This window comes from Rhea pennata, chromosome 15 (assembly GCF_028389875.1).
Source record: "Rhea pennata isolate bPtePen1 chromosome 15, bPtePen1.pri, whole genome shotgun sequence".
NCBI classification, from domain to species: domain Eukaryota; kingdom Metazoa; phylum Chordata; class Aves; order Rheiformes; family Rheidae; genus Rhea; species Rhea pennata.
This window is the reverse complement of record NC_084677.1, coordinates 10353795-10363982: the sequence shown is the minus strand read 5'-3', so window position 1 is coordinate 10363982 and position 10188 is coordinate 10353795. Positions and strand designations below refer to the sequence as shown.

The 10188-nt window shown below is 40.3% G+C and overlaps 1 protein-coding gene across 1 annotated transcript; it reads left to right on the top strand.

Annotated features, from left to right (window-relative positions):
- The first annotated feature begins 646 nt into the window (after positions 1 to 646).
- On the top strand, positions 647 to 9713 carry ARL6IP1 (ADP ribosylation factor like GTPase 6 interacting protein 1). Its single transcript, XM_062588049.1, has 6 exons — positions 647 to 723; positions 3244 to 3377; positions 5174 to 5293; positions 6195 to 6312; positions 6995 to 7079; positions 7311 to 9713. Exons 1-6 carry the CDS (start codon positions 688 to 690, stop codon positions 7427 to 7429), a joined length of 612 nt encoding a protein of 203 aa, XP_062444033.1. The 5' UTR covers positions 647 to 687; the 3' UTR covers positions 7430 to 9713.
- The last annotated feature ends 475 nt before the right edge of the window (positions 9714 to 10188 follow it).

Sequence of the window (10188 nt, the reverse complement as noted above, 5' to 3'; positions counted from 1 at the left end):
TTAAAAATAAACAGATTCTCCTCAAAGGTTCTGGGGGCGGGAGGGGGGGGGGTGTAACGAAAGTTTTTCTCACTGCAAGTATCTGCACCAGTTCTGCGAACACCGAGTCCGGACAATTATTTTTCGACTAAGTGGCATGAATAATGGTGTGGTTATGGCTCATGTTCTGACTGTGCTTTTGCTGGACTGCCTTCCCCCGGCTGCCTCCGTCCCTTGAGGAGCTTCCTCATTGCCTGCTGTGCTGTCCAACGCCGGGGAGGGCGCCCGCCTCCGACACGCCGCAGCGCTCGGGGCCTGCCGGAGCCGCCGCTTTGGCCTGGCAGGGCAACGCAGCCGCTCGCCGAGGGCTGCTCCGAGGGGCACCTCCTCGCCCGCCCGCCGGGCCCCAGGCGCCACCGCCCCGCGGCGCCCCGGCCGTTAACGGCCGCCGCTGTCGCAGTCGCATTGCGACGGAGGAGGCGGGGCAGGTGCCTCTGTTCAAATCCCATCGGCCAACCGGGCGTCGGTGAGACCGGGCCGGCGCTCTGGGATTGGCCCGCGGTGCGTTTCGAGCCGGCCAATCACGATGCCGGGCAGGGCTGCGGCACCCTGAGGTGGGGAGGGGGAAGGGGCCGCGGCTATAAGGGGCGGCGGCGGCCGCGGGGCGCGGCCGTTCGGCGCGGGGCGGCGGGGCGAGGGCGGCGCAAGATGGCGGAGGGAGACAATAAGAGCAGCAATCAGCTGGTGAGCGGCCGGCGGGGCGGGCGGCGGCGGCGAGGCGCCTTCCGGAGTCGGGCGGCGGCGGCGGCGGCGGCGGCGGGTTATCGCCCGGCGGCTGGTGAAGGGCTTCGGTGGGCCCGGCCCGGCCTCCCCGCGCCGCGGCCTGGCAGGCGGCTGGCGCCGAGGGGCCCGGGCTTGGCCGCCGTCTCGGCCGGCAGCGGCCGCCTTTCTTCCCCGCGAGGCTCCTGTTCGTGGAGTGATGGGGCCCTCGGGCCTGGCGGGGGCTGAGCTCAGCTAGGGCAGCTCCGCGCCGCGCTTAGAGCGGGTGCTGCTGTTGCTGTGCTGCTGGCAGCTCATCGTCATGTTTCGCTTTACCTGATACGCAGGGCTTTTGTTTAACGTTCATGTCCTCGTGTTTCAACATCCCTCGGCTGTGCTATCGTATGCTTAAAAGCTGCAGGAAGATAGTGATAGGAGCTGGGTGGTTAGGCAGACTTAAACGTAATATATATAGGGTGGACTTGGGCGAGGGTGTGAGTGTATCTGTCCTGTAACGAGGCGGGCAATGGTGAAGCCGCTGGAGAAGCGTGGCGTTGAAGGGGGTGGGGGGAGAAGGGAGACTCCCGAGTGGATTGCCTGCCAGCATTTCTTGAAACGGGAGGCTGGACAGCTGGGAGATACTGAAAGAATTCAGACGGGCACTTTCAGTGGCTTAGAAGTGGGAAGAATATTTAATTTTCAGGAAAAAAAAATAGACCTGTGTTGCCAAAAATAATCCTTATGTTCTAGAGAGATACCCACTTCATAACAGAAGTTCGTATTTATGGAGACTTTCTTGTTTCATTAATGAAAAATCACTTTCAATAGACACATTTTGGAATTAAGACAGTGTTGATGTTGACAAAAATGACTTAGAAAGCTTTCTCTACCTGACTCACTGGGAAAACAAGTTACTGTACTTCTGGGCTGACAGAGTCAGGCTACTACTACTAACAGTATGATATTCCACTCTGTTTCCCGTTAAATTTTCTTTTGGCTGTGTTGCTAGCTGCAGGCAGATGGAAGTAATAAGGAATAACAGTTTGATGTAAAATGTTTTCTGGAGAAATGCAACTTTTTTTTTCCCCTTTATGTGGGGGTTTGAGTTCTATAAAACATGAAATACATGTGATAACTCGAAGGCATGTCAGGTAGATAGCTGTCTACTCTGTTTTGTCTTTAACTGTAGTTTTAAAATAGCTTACAATGACACTGTATAAGACAACTGTGCTTTATCCTGATAGCTGCACACAGCTCTATTTGTTACTTAGGGAATGGTGTAAGGCTTCTCATTTGAGGTACATACACTATCCAATGGAGAATTAAACCTGCTCTGCCATCTCTGCACAGTAGATGTACAGGTCATAATGATTTTTAACCTCTTACTATGTAGGAAATAGTTTATTCTGTTTGTAGTTACTTGAGTTCTATAGTCTCTGAGATCTCTTGTCCCACAGAGGGCAAACTATTAAATGTGACACTCCTCAGGCCAGCTGGTCAGCAAGCTGATGCTGGAGCAGGTCCAAAGGATGTGCAGAGAGCAACTGTGCCTTTGCTAGTGTAGGAAGGGGTGTAAAGGTCCCCTGGTCACAGTCTTGGGCAACTTGCAGAAAGACTTTGTTTCTTTGCAGTCTGAATATGATCAGCTAGGTAATTTTTCCTTACTGTAGTGTGAGGGGTTTTTTCTTTCTTTCTTTTTTTTTAATTCATCTTCCAAGAAACACCGTTTCATGTTGGACGGCAACTGGAAAGCTTTAGTTTAACATGTTAGGGTGTTTTTTAAATACGTTTATTTTTAAGTAGTTCTCCTATTTGCAGTTTTCCTAGTATTGATACTGAGAATTCGAAGGGTTCTAGCTAGACTTTAAAACTTAATTTTTAATAATCTGATGGAGGGGAAAAGTACCATAAATGAGAGAGTGGGGAAAACTAGCTCGCTAAAATCTGGGAGAAGGTAGTGAGAATAGCCACAAAGAAGTGCTTTTTATATCTCTAAACTGTAATAAGCAGGATGAGGATGAACTTACTTAGATGTCTTTTTTTGTTTATTAAGAGAATTGAAATAGACAATTTGGGATGTGATATAAGTGCCTTATAGAACCTAACAAAAAGTATTCTTCTATATTAACAGGTTTTGTTATTATAAAAAAAGACCTTGAAGGAGAGGAGGAATGGAAGCATGCATATGGTTAAACAATCATATTGGGAAATATATGGCAAAGTGCATAAAGTGAACTAAAAAAAAAAAAAAACTCAGTCTTTGTACCAGTTTATATACTGAGATGGCAGATGCTACAAGTTTGTTGGGATCTTCTCTTTTCTAGAGTTTCACTGTTACAGTGTTATAACATTGTAAATAATTTACAACATCATTAGAAATGTTAAATACACAGAAGGAGTTGTGACTACAGTCTTTATTTATGATACACTTTTAGATACTTCAGATACCAGAGCTAATGTGGTATTCTGGTTAGTAATAAAATGTTTTCTTCTCTTTTTGTGTAGGCTGCAGAAACTGCTAGCTTGGAAGAGCAATTGCAAGGATGGGGAGAAGTAATTTTGATGACTGATAAAATTCTTCGTTGGGAGAGAGCATGGTTTCCTCTTGCACTGATGAGCGTTGTTTCCTTTTCTTTCCTGTAAGTAACTCATGGAGAATAGATCAGCATTGCACTTTCATAGCTGGTAGCAAAACTGTTAAGAAAATTATTAAGAGATTTTTGAAAAAAATCTAATGGGAAGCTTTCTTATTCTAAGTTTTGTTCCTTAACACATGTCAACTTTCTTGAAAAGAAAAATCAAAAAGAACTGGGAACAGGAAGTAACACCTGTCACATCCCACTTACATGTTGTACTTCCGTTTAACTTCTTAACTGTAGACTTAAAAAATGTGCTGAGGGTGAGGGGAGACATAGTGCTTTCTGCAAAAGCTGTTTGTCAGTGATGACTGCTCTAGCTTCTTACCACCTTCAGCTGTATGCTGTTCATCTTTGTATACTACTTAGATCTGGTTATCTTGTGTGGCTTTTTTTCCTGAACCAACAGCAATACCATTACGGTTTCAAGTAATTTTTCAAGAAAACTTGTTTCCATTGGGCAGACTTCTCAGAAGTATTAGCAGTTTTGCACCTTTGACGTGGTGTTTAGGATGAATTCATTCAGTTTCACACAACTGGTACTTCTAGACTGGCTCTCTTGCTCTTTTAAGAGAGCAGGAGATGGGAAGGAAAGACTATGGGTGGAAGAATATTAACTGCCTCTGGGTTGGAAATACTGAACTAGGTTGCTGGAGGCTTTTGTGTGTGCTTTTATGTAATACTGTAGTAGACGACTCCTACAAGCCTTGTAGAGATAAGTGTCCACATCAGTTGTGAAGTTTGCCAGTTGCTTGTTTTCTTGAAGTGAAGAAAAGAGGGCAGTTATAAATGTTGAACTAGGTGAGATAGGGATAAACTGTCTTCTGGCTGATCTAAATAAAGCTCATGGCTCTTAAGTGAGGAGGGTAGAAATCAAATGAAACTGAAAGGCAACTTTAAAAAACACATGACTGCATGAACTTCAGGACTTTGCTTATAAATTGTTAGTGGGAAAGATTCTGTGATGAATAATACTATGAGGAAGTAGAACTGTTACAAATCCTGAATTTGGAATTGGTGCTTCATCAAACATGAACTTGAACATTCAGCACATAGCACTATGCCTAATGTATAAAAAGATTGGCCCTGCAATGGTGGATGGTCACCTCTTTACTTCTACTACTTTAGTGTTTGGGAAGTGCTGCTTAGTATAAATAAGTAAGAGAAGACACAGTTAGGTGTTAACAGACACTCATGAGATAAGCTAGTTCTTGTCTAGAACTGATAGAGTTGCATTTGAGTGATGGCGAAGTTAGTATGTTAGAGCACACAGCACTGTCCTAATTAGAGGGTTTTAGCTCCTTGTCTAGAACTGGTTTGGCCAACTGTTAAAGTGAGAGACAGAGTAAATAACCTGTAGTGGATCTGGATATTGTGGTTTACTTAAGAATCAGCAAGGTTAGAGCTTTCACCCTATCTAGTTATTTCACATGCTCACAAACTCATTTACATCTCTCCACCCTCTGCTTGTATAATGTTCACTAGATCTTGACTTCTGGGAGAGCAATAATGAATTTTTAGATCTGGTGCACTTCATACTATGCTGTGTTCTAGCATTTTCTTACCTAGTATGTTAAGAAATGTGTATTTTGATTGTTTCATCTGTATTTGCTTGTAATAGTACTGAAGTATTTATGACTAGTAATAGTAGGAACAAATTTGGTTGGTTGGGGGGGAGGAAGGCAAGTGGGTAGGACTACAGTTTACAGTCTTGAGCCAGTTTGAAGAGACAGCTAAGTATGTCAAGTGTTTAGTAGACTGAGTATCCAGAAGTCATTTTCATTATCTTCTTTCTACAGGATGATCTACTACTTGGATCCATCTGTTCTTTCAGGCGTTTCCTGTTTTGTTATGTTCCTTTGTTTGGCTGATTACCTTGTTCCTGCTCTCGCACCTAGAATCTTTGGCTCTAATAAGTGGTGAGGAAAGCTTAAACTAAATTAGTTTCTTGAGTATAAAGAAATTTTGAACTTTATCAAAATGGTAGTTGACTTTGAAATGTCAAACTACTTCTATATAAAGACACCTTATCAAGAAGCTGGCAATTTCTGTATGTGAAGTCAGGACTCATAGTACAATGTCCCACATTATTCTGTTTTTGAAAGACAAATACTACAGCGTATCTTTATTGTTCCTTCTCTTCCAGCAAAATAAGAATTTTGTGGGAATTCGGTCTTTTTCTGCTCTACATTAAGGATGCTCTTTAGTTCTGCTAAAGTAGTTTTTACCAATTCATGGATATTAGATACTAACAACTAAAATTATGAGGAAGAGGATTGTATTCTGTATTCAGAAAGAGAGTGGTAGATGTAAATAGTAATGAAAGTAAAGCATAATGCATGTTCTCCGTAGATGTGGTCATAAGTGATTGAGACAAATTGAGAGAAAGGCAAGGCTTATAAAAATGGTAAGCTAGAGTATTTGACTACATTTTGAATTAAAAATAAATGCTAGCACATCTGCTCTAAATTGATTACTGGATAGATGTTCTTGTCTAATAATGTACCAGCATAAGAGCCAATATTATACACACTGGTGGCAGACAGAGATTAAAGTCAGTGGTTTTCTGGATTAACAGAGGGTTGGGATTTAAGAGAGATTCAGTGTACAGATGCTAAATGCTAAATTAAATGAAAACTGCGCAGACAATTGTGTTACAATGCTCAACAAAGTTAAGATACTAAACTAAGCAAAGCAAATGTCAAGATAAATACTGGACAATTTTATTCTGCTAGAAAAATAATACAGATTTTTTTTTTTTAATTTAAAGTTTTGTATGAAAACTTAAATTCTTATCTCCCTTTCCCCCCTCAATAAAAGGACTACTGAGCAGCAGCAAAGATTTCATGAAATTTGCAGTAATTTGGTAAAAACTCGTCGCAGAATTGTTGGCTGGTGGAGACGTCTCTTCACACTGAAGGAAGAGAAGCCTAAAATGGTATCAGAGTTTTGGGAGTTCTTTTGTGTTGTCTTTCTTTTATTTAATATTAAGTATTTTAGCAAGGGGTTTGTCTGAACAAAAGGGTATTTTGCACTAAGAACCAACAGTTCAGGTTGTGACTTAATGCCAGTCACACATCTTATTTAAATCCTGAGTTGCAGTCACACAACTTCTAACTTCAGTGTTGCAAGGTTAAGGTGTACCTTTGGTTTGAAGGTATCTAAGGATAAATTGTTTTTTTTCGGATAGATAAATCCTTGGAAAAAACAGTTGGTAAACGCACCTTAAAACAGATGTTTCCAATGTACACTAACTGCCTGGAAAATTAGATCTTGGAGCTTAGGTACACGAACTGCTAAACAGTACCTGAAGCTGTTTTCAGGACAATACGTGTTAAAGAGAAGTTTATCAGCTGGGGTAGTAGAGTTTGGCTCCATGATACATATTTGGACAGAAAAGAACCTACTTACTGTAAAACTGATGAACTGAAAATAAATGAGAAAGTACAATTGTAGACTTGGTAATACCATAATTTTAACAGGCCTGTACGTAAGTATTGCATGTAGAACGTGCAAAGAACTTCCAGACAGTTTTAAGTTTTGAAATAATGCCTCGTATTGAAGGGAAGAGGTAGAATTGCCAACAGATTCTTGGTTAATGTTTCCTTTTCATTTTTCAGTACTTCATGACCATGCTTTGTTCTCTTGCTGTGGTTGCCTGGATAGGACAACAAGTTCACAATCTCTTTCTCACGTATCTTATTGGTAAGTTTACAGTGTACAAAATAGAAATAACTTTTGTTACCTGCTCACATAGGTATGAGGCTGGTGGAAGTTAGTTTTGATTATTTGAATGTGGTGGGACTTTTGTGTGGGGGTTCCTTTTCTGTTTTTAAGCAGTTAGTGGGGCTTAAAGGAAGCAAGAAATTGCAAGGTGAAAGGAGTTTTTTAAAGAAATATTAAGTAATTCCAATTGTTTGGGTTTTTCCTTTTTAGTAAGTTTCTTGCTGCTGTTTCCTGGATTAAACCAGCATGGGATCATTACAAAGTACATTGGAATGGCAAAAAGGGAGATAAACAAACTTCTCAAGCACAAGGAAAAGAAAAATGAATGAAGACTTAACTGCTGTTCACTCTTGTAAAAGGTTTCTTTGGGAACAGTATTGAGAATTAATGTATGATTAAGATAATAGAAAGAAGTTGTCTTGCTCACTGGCTTACTTTTTTTATTGGCTCCCTGATTAGTGAAAATGTCACTGTAGCAACTGCTGTGGATTTGTGTGTGTCTTGCTCTGTTACTGGTGGTTCTGCAGCTGATGTTATATGAAAGATTCTGAGTTTTGACCTGTGGAGCTTATTCAGTATCTTCACCAAATTAAGAGGGCCCCATAAATAAATACCCCAACTCAAAAACAACAGTGTTGTAATGCATGACTGCAATCCAGTAATTATGTTAGCTTCACCAGTCATTAATCAAATAGTGATCTGTGGCTACTGCAAGTATGGAAGTTTCTAAAGCTCTCACTTTTTGGAGACTTGATACTACTGATTTTTGTGGGAAGAAGATAATTACCTGAATAAGAATGAAGAATAATTATAGCTGAGGGTGCATACCCAGAGCTGGGGGCGGGAGGTGATCCTATTGCCTTGTTGAACTTCTGTTTGCTTATTTGGCTGCATAGATCAGATTGTCTGCCAAATAGGGTTCTGGAATACCTACGTTTTTAGTTCAGTTATTTAGCTGTAGCATAAATTTCAATTTATTGCACTGAAACTGTAGAAACTGAGTTAAGGTGTGTGTTACCTTAACAGTTGATTGTTCTAAACTGCTGTTGTCCTGGAGCCGTGTAATGCATTTGGTTTTATGAATGTTGTCTGTATACGAAATCACCTTGAATAGGCTAGGTTTGTCTCTTGTAAATAAGCCTGTCTGAATTGTTTGTGCTTTTCTACGATCTCTCCTTTCTGTTTTTAAAAAACTGAAGTTTTTTTCTTTAAAAAGCTAAAACCTGTGTTAATGCATTTTAAAAGTGTACTGTTTTAAAATGAACTAGTATCTGTTGTAATTGTTGAATAGATAAATATAGACTTAAGAGAAACTTCTTTTTTAGAGTTGTTCTTTGAACATAAAGTTGTGCAAATGTCTGTTAATCAAGAACTGGACCTGGATGTGTGTCTGAGTCTCATATAATAATCCTACACATTGCTAGATCAGTTTACAATGTCTTAACAGAAAAGCATCTTCTGTTTGAAATAGCCCATAGCAAATAGTAAAACTTCTACCTGGTAAGTAATGATGGCTTCTGCTGTAGAGGGGAAGAGCTGTAATAACATCATCCATAATTAATTAAAACTGCTGAAGTAGACTGCAGTTACATGGAAGGATTTGTGGGAAAGACAAATTGTATCCAATAAGGCAAATTGGTAATAGATCTGAAATGCAGGGAGATGCTATAATGCAATATTGAAAACGTTATTTTGAAAATGCTCTATTTTTCCAACAACAGTTTGTGTAATACTGCATATAGAAGGCAAACTGTGACATTCAGCAGTGCTGACATTCAACTGCACCTGCAGATCAATAAGAAAGCAATTTTTTTCTATTACAATACTCTAAGAGCCACATTCTCATTGGAAGTTGAAATTCTGTAGAAACACAGTCAGTTGTCTTGGTGTGGCTTTCTGTCAACCTCATAGATCTTCAGTTCTTCATGTGAATCCTCATAGTATGGAGTACTAGTAGACTGTTCTGTGTATTTGTGGCCCAATTAGAACTTACATACAAATCAAATATAAGGAATTCCTACACTGTTTTTTTTTTTAAAAAAAAAAATATATATATATATATTATGTATATGTATATATACACATATACACACATCTCAAACCACTGACAACTTCAGTTCTGCTCCTTCAAATGACCTCGAAGGAGCGATTAATTTGGGAACTCTTTTTTTACAGTGTATGCTGATGCTCGTTTTGGCTGCCAGCTGTAGGTGACTTAAACTGTATGAACACTTTCAAGACTGTAAGGTAACTTTTGTTTCCCAGCAACTATAGTTAATGCTTTCACCATATACATTAGTATGGCTGTTAGCAGTTTGCAGTGAGCTAAATAGAACAGAGGAAAACGTCATCTGGTATAACAATAAGAGAATTATGGGAGAAGTAGGACCTTTTAAAACACTTTCAAGATCAACTGTAGTTACCCACTAGGTATTTGCTAGAGACCATGAGTTTGCATTGTGACTGTAAGACTTAAAAGGCAAATCATGCCACATGGATGCAGAAATGTTTTTATTTTGTGGATTCTGTATTTTGCAGTAATAGTGTCATGTCAGTCACTAAGGTATCTGTTAGCCTATTAAGTTTTGATTAAAATGTGCTTTTTGTATTTAAGCATCTTCACTTGCCATTTTACATGAAGCTGTATTTTTGGTTCTTTGAAAACCCTTCTATGTTTTTTGCCATGTGTGTTCTTGTGCTTCAGTTTGTGATGAAGTTTGTTTATTATTTTTCCTCCAGGCTAGTTCTTAAGAGAACTTGCAACACATCCAATACTTAAATATAACTGAGAGCTTGCTCTGACAGTAGAGTGCTGGTCTGCTGCTTTTGGCTCGAACTCGAATCTTGTGCCATAAACTCTTTGAGTTTCTGCAGTAACTGGTGGGAGAGCAGAAAGCTAAAGCAGATTAAAAGTGCAGGTTAAAGACAGGTCTGATTCATCTCTTTTTAAGAATATTAAGAAACCAGAAGCTTTATGTTATTTAAAGATGAGGTGCTGGTGTATTCAGATTTGAGTAAGCTGCCTGCTGCCCGAGGTTCAGCTGCCTCTCCAGAACTGGCGTTCATGTACAATTTGCTGTACAGAAGA